The sequence below is a fragment of the Sebastes fasciatus genome, chromosome 20 (genome assembly GCF_043250625.1).
Source record: "Sebastes fasciatus isolate fSebFas1 chromosome 20, fSebFas1.pri, whole genome shotgun sequence".
NCBI classification, from domain to species: domain Eukaryota; kingdom Metazoa; phylum Chordata; class Actinopteri; order Perciformes; family Sebastidae; genus Sebastes; species Sebastes fasciatus.
Window position 1 is genome coordinate 16,372,792 of NC_133814.1, and position 14,100 is coordinate 16,386,891.

Below are 14,100 nucleotides of genomic sequence, written 5' to 3' on the forward strand. Positions count from 1 at the left end.
GAGATGCTTGTCATTATGGCTTCCAGAGGGGGTCCAGACCCCGGGGAACATGCACTCAAACGTTTGTTGAGGGGAAACAGCTGAGCGATGGTCCTTCCATTTTTTAAAGGGGGGAGACACTGGTCAGTCAGCGCTGAAATCTCAATCCACACCAGAGGATTGTGCTGCTATGCTGCTCTCGCGGTCGCTGCATAGTGTCCTGGTGTCCCTCAGGGGATCCCGTGCTTTGTCCTCGCCGACCAAGCTATACTTTTTTTGCTAGTCTGGCTCTGTTAGGACGGTCCTCCAGGCTAGCGTGGCTCATTGCTAGTAAGGAGAGAAGATAATAGGTGCATGTGTGGCCCTCAGAGGTCCTGGGGCAGGCCTGAAGAGCGTGGGGCTGATCAGGGGATGGTGGATGAAGCCTGTGGGACACTGAGGCAGCCGTAGTGCCAAGGGTCCAGACGCCATGGCGCACAAGGCAGCTGGATTGAGCTGGCTGGTCAGGAACCCTGCCGGCAAGGCCTTAGCGAAGTGCTTCTGCAGGGCCAGTTTAGTCTGAAGCCAAAGACAAGACACATATTCAGTCTAAACAACACTAACGGTACGTGTCCACGGGGGCGTTTTTGGTCGCGAGGGATCGCCTCGCTTACCAGCTACACTTAATGAGCTGCCACTAGGTGCTACGCACAAGGCACCTGATGGGACTAAAGCTCTCCCTCGTGGGCTGCTGCCACCAGCTTTCAAACCGGAACCAGCATGGCGGCTAGTTTAGAAACTTTTCTCTCTTATATTATGAAAATAGATCATCAATATGTGTTTCTGAAAACATTTTATGCGAGAAATAAGAAATAATAAGAACTATTTTCATAATATAAGAGAAAAAAGTTTCCGAACGAGCCGCCGTGTTGGTTCCAGTTTGAAAGCCCACGGGGGAGAGCGTCCAATCAGGAGCTTTGTGCCTAGTGGCAGCTAATCAAGCGTCCAATGCTGGGAATCGAGGCGATCCCTCGCATTCAAAAACGCCCCTGTGGACACGTACAATAAAGCCATGTTAGCAGCTCTGTGAAGCTGTACTTAGACGCAGTGGTGCTTTGAGCTAAATGATGAAATCAGCATGCTAACGTGCTTACAAAGACAATGCTAACATGCTGATGTTTAGCAGGCGTAATGTTTACCGTGTTCACAATCTTAGTTTAGCATGTTAGCATGCTAACATTTGCTAATTAGCACTAAACGCATACCAAAGTAGACAAAGACAAATACAAATTTTGACCTGATGGCGCTATAAAATAATTGGTTGTGTCTAGAAGGTAACCCAAAAATTGTGAAAACGTGCGAAAACTCTCGCAAGACTCGCTACCCGACGACCTATCCTAACCTTAACCATTCGAGATCAATGCCTAACCTTTACTATTTGAGGTCAATGCCTAACCTTTACCATTCAAGGTCAATGATTCAACATCTGGGAACCATGAATGTCAGTCTGGACCAAAATGGTGGCGTTCACATAACAAATAGAGGCCCTTAGCAATTATTTATATGTTTACATTATTTGACCACTAAGTCGCCATCAAACTTGCACATATGTTGAACAGGTGCCAAGCAGAGCTTATTATATGCATCTATTGAGTATGTATTGTATATGTTCTTTCAAATGTGTGTGCGTGTGTGTGTGTGACAAATTCTCACCGCTAAGATAGCACTGGGCTGTAGTTTATTATAGGGTGTGAACTTCGCCTTGACAGGCTTCCCAGCCAAACGCTCTTTGTGTCTCCTGCTGCTCATGTGCTAAAAGGGGACAGGAATATTAAGTGATTCAGTCAGGACAGCGCTGGCTAACAAACCAAAGAGACAACAAACTGGGTAGTTTCCTAGAGAACACAATGGTATTCCACATGTTTAGGTTTTTATACAGTGGTCAGTGGTTTAGTAAAATTAGCCACATTTATTATATCAGGAGGAACCCACATACCTGCTTCAGCTGTGTCTCTGAGTTGACGGACACCTGGCACATTTCACAGTGGAAGGGCTGGCTGGATGCACCCACAACCGCTCTGCTCTTGCTGCCCATTCGCTGCTTCATCCGGCTGTTCGGCCTGGGCGATGATGTCATCTTGACCCTGCGTTGTGACTGGCTGCTGTTGGGCCCATCAAGCATCTGTTTGTGCTTCGAGCCTGAATCAGCCAAACAAAGAGGAGGACTGAATGTCATGTCGTGAGCATTAACTAAATGATATCAGTAGTATTGTTGAACATACCACTACAGTGAGCCTCCAGCTGAGAGCTGGAGTTAACCGTCACTTTGCACGTAGGACAGTTAAGAGTTTTTTTGTCGCTCTTGGCCTCCTTAGCCTCTTCCCCCTTCACCACCTCCTCCTCCTCACCTCCCGTGGAGCTGCCCTGAGGGTCAGAGTGTGGGGCTGAACCGGCGGCCAGGCTGCTCCCTTCCACAGGCGGACTGTCTGAAGGTAGATCAGGAAGCTGAGGGGAGGTTTGTGGGGAGAGCTGAGGAGAGCGGAGCGAAGACGAGTCTGTGGATGAATGCTGTGAGGACGGAGTGGGTGCCAGAGAGCTTTCCTGGACCTCTTCTGGTTGCTGCAGTGCAGGTTGAGAAGAAGTACTTGGGCCTGTGGACAGATGGATAAACATAGAAGTCGCGATATGAGCCCATTTACTGTACACTTGGTATTACAATATGATATTTGTTTTGGTATTTTATTGGATAAGAATAAATGTTTGTTAAAGCAGCATCACTCATAGGTAATACCACAACAATACATGAATTCTACATAAATATATCTTCTTGTCTAGCGTGATCCTCTGTTTCCTTCCTGTTTTATCAGTGTTTTTGTGCAGCCAATGTGTCATTTACTCCTTTGTTCTATTCCTTTTATATAACCTTGTTATTATACTTTTTTCTTATCCTCGCCTATTTACTTTTCTGCTCTATCATCTCACTTTAATTTTCGTATCTTTTCCCTGTTTTTTTCCTGCCACCTCAATCACTCTTCCTCCGTCTCTCTGTCAACTGTTTGCTCCCTCTGCTGCAGCGCCCTCCGTCACCATCAATCAAAAACCATGGCAACCGCCGAGTGTGACAAGCTTATCATTGTGTGGTTTGAAGGAAATTGATAGGTGCTGGAAGAAAATGGGAGGATCAATAATTAAAAGGAAAGCTAGACAGAGGACGGAAAAGAAGATGGTGACATTTCTTTAGTCGGGCAGAATGAGAAGCGGAGTGAGTAAAAAGACAGCAAAGTGGCAACAACAGCTATAACATTAAGAATATGGAGAGGATCAAGGGCTGTAGCCACCAATAAGGACACTCATGCCCTTGGTATTTTGTCTGGGAACTGAAGTGCAGTTCTGGGGGGATTTTAACAAGCTAAAGTACAGTTTACACCAACAATAGAAAGTTACACATGGAGGGTTTATAGTGTTTTTTGACACAATTATAGCGACAAGTGCACAAGGACAGCAAGGGCATATTCTAGCACGTCTTCATTTTTGTGCAGTGCGCCATGCACTAAAAGGTTTGGATAAAGTGCAATATAAATTGGGCGCCCTTCGGTTTATACTTCAGACCCAAGGGGACCTGGTCCTCACATGTTTATTCTCAGTGTAACTTCAAAGACCTGATTTTCACCCAAATGCCCACACCTGGCCCCGAGAGGCCTCTTCTGCTTGGAATGCACTTTGTTGCACTTCTTCTTCTTCTGTCTGCGTTGGGCATCCAAGTAACTCGCAAAGCTATTTTCAAACTTATTTTAGAGCTGAAACTATTAGTTGATTAATTGAAGAAAAGAAATTGACGACAACTTTCCAAATCGATAATCATTTGGGTGTTTTCATCAAGCAAAAATGACACAAATTAGCTGGTTCCACCTTTTTAAATGCGATGATTTGCAGGACATTAGAAGACATCACCTTGGGCAATCTAACATGGAATAAGCATTTTTCACTTTGTTTTTATATTTCATAGAGTAAACAATTAACTGAAATTGTTTTGATTTAGATTAATCAAAAGTTAGCCAGTAGTCAGTAGTAGTTGCATTCCTACTTTATCTTTTAAAGCCAGTGATGAATTCCTCGTAGACTAGAGGTCTGCTTATTTCCCTCTAAAAAATCAATTATGGAGCCGGGGTACGGGGTAACATTCAGAGAAAAAACTCTGAGATTAAAGTCGGAAATTTACAAGAAAAAAACGTGGCTATTTTCTGAGATTAAAGTGGCAAATTTACAAGAAAAAGCTCACAAATTTACGAGATTATAAAGTAGTAAATTTACGAGAAAATAACTCTGGAGTACAAAACTGTGATAATAAAAATAGTGTTTTGTTTGTTAAGGAACCACAGCGCTTCAATTTGCAAAGTTGGATCAACCTCATCACACCACATAAAGTATACCACCGTTAAATTCTGGTCTTCCCGTCTTGACCTCTCCACGCTTTTAATCTACCGCCGTTTAGCGTGATTTTGACAAGAAAACATGTATGTACACACGCCTCATACATCTGTGGCCGTTTTACATAATCTTCTACACCCTTTGACACATCCATTAGCAAAGCGACAACGCATTTCATAACAAGGAACTGTAAGTGGGAGTTGTGTTGATTTACAACTAAAATCAAACTCAAAGTGAGTAACACCACTACACCCCTCTCAGGATAGCATCTCTTTAAGGCTTCTCATCTTTGCTTGATGGGAGTAATTACCTATCTGACAGAGCCAATGATAGCAGGACAGGTAATAGCTGGTAATTAGCCGGCTGAGTGGCAGCTACCCAAGCCTTAGTGCTTATGTCTCCCCAATTACCACTAATTACTCAGAGGATGGAGAGAGGGGCGCCTTTAAAAAAAGAAAGATTTATACCTGTTATGTCTTTCAAATGTGAGTCTGTGGGCACCGCTCCTCCTCCCATCACCCCCCTCTCTCGCTCTCTGTCTTTCCCTGTCGTGGCTGGGCTGTGTCCGTTCTTCTGCCGGCTCCTCTGGTTCTCCAAGGCCTTCAGCTTGCGAGCATGTTTGTGACCTTTGTAGTGGGCCTCCGCCTGGGTCTAAACACGACACACAACCACACACACACACACACACACATGAGCAGAACAAGCAGAGCAGAAAGTCAGTGTACAGTATATGAACAGAATCACTGACATGATTAGATTAATGAAGGACAGCATGAAGTCAGTAAACTGTAATATTTCCATCTGTTCCGTCTCTTTGGCTTCACATGCTTCCATGAGGGAAAAATTATGTGATGTGTGAGCATTTGACCGGGAGGAAGAGTCACATCGCCATTTTGATCATCATCGTCGTCACGGTTGTGCACAAATGAGCATCAGTTGGACTCATGGCATCTCATGACCATCCTCTGAGCTCATCTTTCCACTGATTCATTGTGACAAGAAATGGCCCGTGTCCGTTATTCTGCAACACAAAATGACCCTTGTGTCTTCCTCTGTGAGAGAAAACACATTTGTGGCAGTGCGACAACAGATGCATGCAAATTTGGGATCCCAAAATGGCTCTGGATGGCTCTAGATAAAGCAAGATCCAGCAACTGGAGGTGCACCAACAACAGTGAAACAAAACAACTGAAGCAGAACACATTTATCTGGTGATCCATACAGACATTAATATCTCCATACAACACAGCAAATCTATAAATCTTATATATGCTCTATTTAGCTTTAGGAAACAAAATAGTAAAGCATTTTGTTGATTGTTTTGTTTCTCACTTTCTACAATGCTGTAATATGCAATAACATTTTCTACGATGACTGAGCCATTTTCAAGACAAATGACAAAGTCATCAAATTTTGTGACTTGAGTCTGAATCGAGTCCAAGTGATGTAGGAAGGGAAGTTGGACGGAATCAGGCATTGTTGGTTTTGTTTTTTTTCATGGGATTTGTTAACAATAAGAAAAAAATAAAACATACCCAGCCTCATCCTTTAAGAGCACACATTCTTTGCAACACTAATGCCTTTCTGTATGTATGAAAGACACAAGTTCACTCCATAATCAACAGAGAGTCTGAGTTTGGAACAGTGTAACACAACTTCAAGTATCCAGCTTCACACGAGGCTGTTAGATAATTTGTCGTTGCTCAAATTATCACAGTACAGCCTCGGAGCTCAGTGTGCAGAGGTGATCTTTTTAGTGTGCACAGAGCGGTGGGGGTACGAGTCTCCCCATCAACACTTTGCATAAAGCTCGGGCTGCTACACAAACAGAAAGGATACCGCGGTGGGTCAAAGTGTGTGGCGGAGGGACACAGGGCTGAGCAAAGGGTGAACGACCCCTTTGGCTACGTTGAATGTCAGTGCACACTAATCATTCAGCGTGATTTACAGCTGAGTCAGAGGGATGAATCTGCATCCCATCTGCATACGAACATACTGTCTGGCATGCCAGTGTAGTATGAGTTCACTATGTTCAACCATAGTAACTTAAAGAGAGAATAACATGTGTCCCAGGACGGCAAAGATCCTCCGTTAAAGACGCCAGAAGGAGACGGTCAGGACTGCTTGGCCTCCCGCTGACCTCGATTCAAGCTGCTTTATGCATTTTGTCACACCACTTGACGCCCAAACGCTTCATACACAGTGAGCAACATCGTTCCACCACATAAAGGGCAGACACATTCAAATATCACGTGTGATCCTTCAGGCTTGAATCGTTCATGCTTTTTTCTCAGTGAGTTTAGCAGCCGTAAAGGAATAATATGAAAATCTTCAAGTCTGTTCCTTTTTTATGCACACCGCCGGTTGTGTAATATAAACAGTAGTTATCATTTTCACAGCCATCCATCTTTGTCTTCATACTGAACAAACAGATCCAGCTTTCCATCTTTTAGTCCACATTCAATGCAATAAAGATCTCGACTGTAGAAGCAACGAATAGCTGTAACTAGCTTCATTTTATGAGCAACTAAATACTGTAGATAATATCTTAGTATTGCCATTAACTGCAACATATATTTTACCTACTGCAACAGATGCACATGTTCATACTGTTTATATCTTACGCCTTAAGGTTTATTCTATATATTACCACTATACATACAGTATAGTATGTACATTACTCTGCACTTTACTACTTTTCGCACTATTGTTTAGATGGTAAACTGCATTTCGTTGTCTCGGTAATTGAAAATAAAGTTGAATCTAATTTTATTATTGATATTTTGTTTATTTATTATTATTTGTATTTATTAATATTATTTACTTATTTTAATTTATTCATTATTATTTTATTTTTTCTTTATTTTATTTAAACATATTGGTTTTGGATTGTGGATTGATTGTGTTGTGAAATGCACTTTGAGCTGGTCATTGGTGTGATGGAGTTATTTTTGTATTTTGGAGAACGAATCGCATGTTTTGTTTGGCTGAGTCAATAAATAAAAAGTAAAAAAATAAGAAAATTCAAAAAATAATTATTAAATCTAACCTAATACAAAATTGTGAATTTTAATTATTACTGAATAATTGATATTGAATTGAAATATTAAACTTTGGAACACATCTCTCTCTATTTATCTGGGATGAAATTCTGCATTTCACAAACTTGTTTTTATTAGCCTCGCCAACGGTGCCGGTCTGTCGCTCCACCACTTTGGTCCAAACTATCTTGACAGCTATGAATTGTCATGGATTTACTTTCAGACATTCATGGTTCCCAGAAATGTAATCCTAATTACTTTGGTGATAATGACTTATGGCCATATGTCTTCATCATAGCAATGAAAACATGGTTAATGCTTCAAACAACCACTCAAATTCAGCTTCATAGACTACTGTTAAATCATGTCAGAAATCACATTAGCTTTGGTTGAACTTTGAATGGCAACCTGAAGCTGTAAGTCCAATATAAACAAAATAAATAAATATGAATGACTGTGAAAATGAAACGGTTTACTACACAAGCAGTGAGTATAAAAATATGAAAAGACTTGAAATATTCTGAACTATTCCTTTAGACAATTTTCTTTGTCGTGTGCAGATTCCAGCCGCTCAGTGGAGCCCCCTACTGGGACCTGGTACCTGCCTGTAACCTGGCATCCAACTCCTGGGTCAACCAGCGCTCTCAGCTCAGCTGCAGGTGACACAGAGGGGAGGAGGAGAGAGCCTGTTAGCTAGAAAACAGACTCCTAATAGCATCACTGTGTGTCCAGAGGTTCAGAGCAGAGAGACAAAGAGACAGATGAGGAAGTAATGGCGGTATAATGGGCTCGCACCAGCGTCCTGCTTTCTTCAATTTTCACAGTTCATACAAAGAAGAGTCATTGTCATTCCACCAGGTTCCTCCTCACAATATAAATGCAAATATGTATAAACGAAGTCCATAGGAATGAGAGCCAAATGAATATGAATAGGGAGGTGTGATAAGGAGGAAACAAGCTGACTGGTTTCCTTTTAAGAACCCATTGGACGATTAAAAATAATGGAAGCTGTGGAAATATACTGATTGGACTGATAAGAAAAATAGCCTAGTTCAAGATTATTTTTAGACCAATTGGATACATAAAAGATATTAAACATGTTACAAATATGTGGATGCTTGGCGGCAAACATAATTAAAAAAATGTCCTGTTCATGAGACAATAAGTCGTGTTTTAAAGTATGAACATCCAGAGGGTCACACGGTGAGATAAGTGAGATAATGTTGATTCAACACTCCACTTTATCATATACAAATGCATCACAGGTTTATGTGATTTAACTAAACAGACTGGCAGAAAAGAGCTGAGTGGTGAAAGGTATTTTTCCACCTTCCTGCGGTGAATTCAAAAGAAATCCAGACCTGTCTTTGAGTTTTTATTCCATTCAGTTTACCAGATGAAAGCTCAAAGAAAGCTCAGGAGAAGAAACCCAAACTTTTTCCTGTGTGATATCAGGGGAAAAACACTGAAAGTGTGTCTGACTCACAGTGGAGTTGAAGCGCAGGTGGCAGATGTTACAGGAGATGATGGGTTTCTTCTTGGGCACCGGAGCCACGCCAAAGGTGTGGTTGATCACCGCCTTCTGCACCGGGTCCATCTACCAGGTGAAACACGCAGACATAAACACACATACACACACATGAACATGTTAGTCCTGCTACAAGTAGGTAGAAGGAAATTACTGCTTTCATTGTTGTACTCAGAGTAACGTGACGTCATATCCGTTCCGTATCCGTCACCAAAACAAACCGCAGCTGGCCGCAACGAGGACGTACAAAATAGCGGAGGGTCTGCGTGGATACGACTTGAACCCTCACATATTAAATCCAAAGTGGTAAACACTACACATACAGCAAAGTATGGAAACACTTTGGGTTTAACACATTGCCAGGAAAAGCAGAGCTAGACATCACGGCTAAAGATGCATGCTAACTCTGTCATGGACAGGAAACGTTATCGTATTGCGGTAACGTGAGCCGCAGAGTGCAAAACCCTGGTACCGCCAGCCGCCGTCTGACTTCCGTTGCTCCTAAAGTAGTGTTATTATGGTAAGGATGGCCTCTGAGCGAGGCGAACGGCATTACCACGGTTTTGCACTCGGCGGCTCACGTTACCGCAGTCTTGGAAAGGGAGGAGTGAGTGGAGGGGTACTCAGTTGGTTGCAATCTGCAACCACACCACTAGATGCCACTAAAATCCACACTGTGCCTTTAAAGAATATAATGTATAATATAATATAATAACACAGTCATCCTGTGATTTAATAAAATATTGCCTGGTGTGATATTAAACATGGATTTCTTTGGTGAAGGGAGATTAGTTTGACTTCAACATCTAGTCGACATAAGTCAAAAATCTATGCCACATCATGCTAATAATGTTTTGAAGAATCAGACATTTACAGTGAAAGACTGAAGGCAAGCGGTGTTTATTTTTCAGAATAAACTTTTTACATAACCCTTTTTGATAACGTCTTCTGTTCATATTTGTAATCTCGGCAGTGCAGCTGTTAGTTGACTCATATTTTTAGCATCAGGTGTTAGACTCGCTGGGAATCTTTTCACAGCCTCCCACATGCTACAATTTACATTAAGTGCATTCCTCTGAATTGTCTCATTAAGGGTTAAAGCTAAATGTAGACTATGAAAGTCTGCCGCTTCATCATTTAGAGCCAGACCAAACATGCATCTGTGTGTGTGAGAGAAGTGTTATATTAGGGATGTCTCAATTTTATTTTTTACCACAGATTGGAGCCAAGTTATATTTATTAATCTATTAATAGTTTCCTATATAAAATGTCTACTAAATGCACATTTCAAGTTAAATAAAGTTTAAGTAAGACATGCTTTATAGTTTATTAGTTCTGCTTAACAGCTTTCTGTTAATATATTCTTTTCTTAAAGGGACTGTATGTAAGTTTTTACACGTATTTATTGCCAATGTGTGAACAGGTTGTCACCCAACCTAAAAAATTAGACCTTCCGTGACATTCTGGGTTTCCTCTATCAGCCTGTAGACTGCTTTTAATGTGAAGAATGCAGGATGTTTTTTCTGGGAAAATCCAACGGATGTGACATTTGTTCATTTTTATTGGTGGTTTTGACAGTAAAGAGATGACAGGAAACAAGGGGAACAAACCCCTAAGCGAGGGGGGGAGTTTAGTTTGATGTTACCGAAATAATCTTCCATCATTCCTTGTGTTTGGAGGGGAAAATGAAGGTTGTGTTTGGGGCTGGAATCCCTTTTTGAGTGCCCTCGTGTGTTTACGAGAAAATGGGATACGGTATCTTACCGTGTTGAAATTGGGGAAGAGGCTGAGCGGCGAGGAGCTGTTGACCCTGAGCGGCAGAAAGTGCTCCAGCTGGGCATGAGTCCGCGGCTGGAGGGGTCGACCTGGCATAGGCAGGGAGCCCAGGAGAGGGTGGACCTGGCTCTGGGAGAGGGCACCTACAGCAGGGAGGATCACACACCATTATGACAACTGTTTTACTGCTTCTTCCTGTTGAGATTCTCCATCTTAAAACGCATAATGTGGAGAGACAAACACTTCACCACCAAAGCTGCACATCCTTGTACGCTCAGATGGATAAAGACAGAGTGTAGAGATCAAGACCCATTCCCACAGTGAATGATTCACTCAGTAAAGCTCTAACGACTTCAGTAATAGCAGGGGATAAATGATGAGAGGCGTTGTGTGGCCTTTTCCTGCTTTACAAGTCCATAGTTTATCTTGACAAATGTCTCTGGCCTTTAAACGCAGCACTAGAGTGTGTAATTGTGTGGTTTTGTTCTTCCTCAGACTCTGCATATTGGTCAGTCAAGTTAAAGAGAAAGAATTGCAAGGAGGTTTCAAGGCCTAATAGTCTTCTTGCATACATATACTTTACCTATAAAGTGTTTGTTTTGAGCAACTTCACCATCACATTTCGCTTTGAAATCTCATTTCACATGACCTCCCATCTCATCACGCTTAATTCTGGTTGGCCTAAATGCTTTCAGACTGCTCATGCTTTAAAGAGCAGCGCGGCACTGACCTTTGTCTAGACCCAAAGTAAACACTAGCGCGCTCACATTGAAATGCAGTGTCTTACATAAGCTTGGTGATTATTGTAATGCCTGCATGCTGAATAGTCATGAGGTTGTGAAGTTAAAAGGTCATGTGTTAAAAGGTCATGTGTTTAAATGAATAAAAGTAAGCAATGGATCTGGATTCAGTTTTGAATGTTCTGTTTGTTTGTTTTAATTGAATATTGATTATGAATTAACATACAATAGGTGAGGATTGACTTTTTCAAGGGCGGTTCTTTTAGATATCTATTAGATATTTAGTAATAGAAGTGGTAATATTGAAGCAAACATGAGCGTTTTTGGTAGAGATTCAGGTATAAAGGAATGAAACTAGAAGCTTGCGCTTGGGATTCTTGACGTTCTTTCCACTAGCAATTAAAAATGATAGCCATAACTGTGAGTGTTTAACTTAATACCTGTACATACATTCATGTATACTACATACTTGTACATTCCTATTAATTTTTACAGACTTGTATATAACTGCGTATCTAACTATAAAGAGAGGAATCTCAGTCTGTGTGTCCTTTGCATATCTCAAGAACCGTTTATCTGATCAACTTCACAATTGGCGGGTACAAGCAGCCACAGCACTGTTCTCCACAACGCTGCAAGTATCTGCTAGACTTGCACTCCTTGGACAAAATATTACCACTAATTGTTGCACTATTGTTCCACATATTTCTTTCTTTCTTGTCTTATATGACTGACATGATGAATGATAACTTCTAGAGAATAGGGATGAATTTTCTGCCTTCATGTTGTTTGTGCATGCAGGATGGGTGTTTCTTGAATGACTAAATTATAAGGACTCGACTTCAAAACCTGTTGGTTACACAGCCAATTTTCTACTTAAAAGTAAAGTTTACTCAAAGTTGATTGAAGTATTTTTTTTTTTTTAATTTTACTGCTGAAACTCCTCATTAATGTTTTAGGAAACACATTTTTGATCAAACTATCTAGAGGTAAAAAAAAAAAAAAAGGAACAAAATATGGAATGAAAAATCAGACATATTGCAGGTGGCTGTCTTTTTTTCCTACACAATACAATACTGAGTGTTTTTCTTCCATTTGAAAGCTTGACTTGGTATGGATTCCAGATCTGTGGTTACTGGGGGGTGGAGAGGAGGTTTGGCTTTAGCGGGACGGAAAATGTCAAGAGGAGTTTGATGAGACAGCTGAAGGGAGCATTGGCTGGTAGGAGGACACTTCTGCATAGAAAAATTTAATAAAATTGACTGTTGAAGCCAGAAGTATGAACATACCAGATGACGACTGGAGGATGAAGACAGATGACTCACTAACTATTTAGGAACGGTATGTGAGGAGATACGTGAAGCGACATATAGCACTAAAACACAGATTATAATAAAATGTATTGTGTTTTCTCTAAATACGGCAAAGAGTGAATACAGTCTTAAAGTTTGAGTCTAATAATATACTGAAAAGCACAACAAGAAAGCATTTTTTCCCAATTTTCTGCTTCTTTCACCTCTGGATTTCAGGTTTTATCTCTGGGGATGAGGCAGGTCTGAAAGTCCTTGAGCATTAGCATGATTTTACTAATCTGGCCCCATATACAAAATGGTTCTTAAAGCCTGAGCAGAGCAGAGAGGCATAACAGAGGAAGGGGAAGGGAAAATATAAACAGCATTTGCAGATCCAAAACATGCTCAAAAGAAATGTTATGAACAGTATTGCAGAGGGAATACTTAATAGGCACATGATTTTACGAGTCATATGAAATGAGGTTTAGAGAGATCAAATAGGTAGAGTTGTTCCAGGCAGGTGAGTCGGTGTTGGGCAAAAACTAATAGAGCAGCAGCAGTGGATGTAACACCACTGCACGTCTTGTTTTATCATCGCCTGCAGCGACAAATGCCTCAGGGTGCTTTTTTTCTGGCAGTCAATAGAGCGAAAGCCTGCCAGAATTTGTTGTAAATCTGATTCAAAGAAATCCAAACAGACACCTTATATGGAAGTGTAATATGACAATGTATTTTGGAATATTACACAAGACTAAAGGCCTTCACACACCAGGGGTGTGACGAATAAACGGCACAAAATTGCAAAATACTCACCTGTGAATATTAAATGTACAGGGCTTTTATTGTGAAAGGTAAGAACAGATGAGTGAATCTGGTCTGCGCTGCCTTTGTCAAGATTAAAGGAGTAATAAAGTTTGCCGTCCTGGTCAAATCAAAATGTTCACCTAATGATGGTGCTGGATGGAAAGTAAAGGAATCACCAAAGTTATTACAATTCATCCCGAGGAGGACACAAATGTCAGAATTTTATAGAAATCCACCCAATAGTTGTTGAGACATTAACCTCACAGCGGCGCTACAGGAAACATCCGGTGATCACCAGATTCAATAGGATTCATCTGGAAGGTCTGTACAAAATTTCATGACAATCCATCCAATAGTTGTTGAGATATTTCAGTCTTGTGGGGGACCAACCGACCAACTGTCTTTGTCATCCCTAGAGGCATGCTGCAAACCCGGCGAAAAAGCATTCACAAAAAGAATCAAAAAAATTGTGGACAGTAGAATGGAAATTTTACATTCTGGGAAGCGAACCATTAAAAAAGACGAACCACTAA

At 41.2% G+C, this 14,100-nt stretch overlaps 1 protein-coding gene across 5 annotated transcripts in view; it reads right to left on the reverse strand.

The window, feature by feature from the left end:
• Window positions 1–14,100, reverse strand: part of LOC141758565 (zinc finger protein 385B-like) — a 77,401-nt gene continuing 63,301 nt past the window's right edge. For 4 of the 5 annotated variants that reach the window (XM_074620105.1, XM_074620107.1, XM_074620106.1 and 1 more), the window contains 7 exons: window positions 10,720–10,874; window positions 8,914–9,024; window positions 4,854–5,037; window positions 2,241–2,609; window positions 1,955–2,157; window positions 1,672–1,770; window positions 1–537 (listed from right to left, as the gene is read on the reverse strand). In XM_074620105.1, coding sequence (XP_074476206.1) covers window positions 307–537; window positions 1,672–1,770; window positions 1,955–2,157; window positions 2,241–2,609; window positions 4,854–5,037; window positions 8,914–9,024; window positions 10,720–10,874 — 1,352 coding nt within the window. In that variant the 3' untranslated portion in view covers window positions 1–306. The remainder of the gene's footprint in view (window positions 538–1,671; window positions 1,771–1,954; window positions 2,158–2,240; window positions 2,610–4,853; window positions 5,038–8,913; window positions 9,025–10,719; window positions 10,875–14,100) is intronic. The other variant, XM_074620108.1, reaches the window with a different exon arrangement.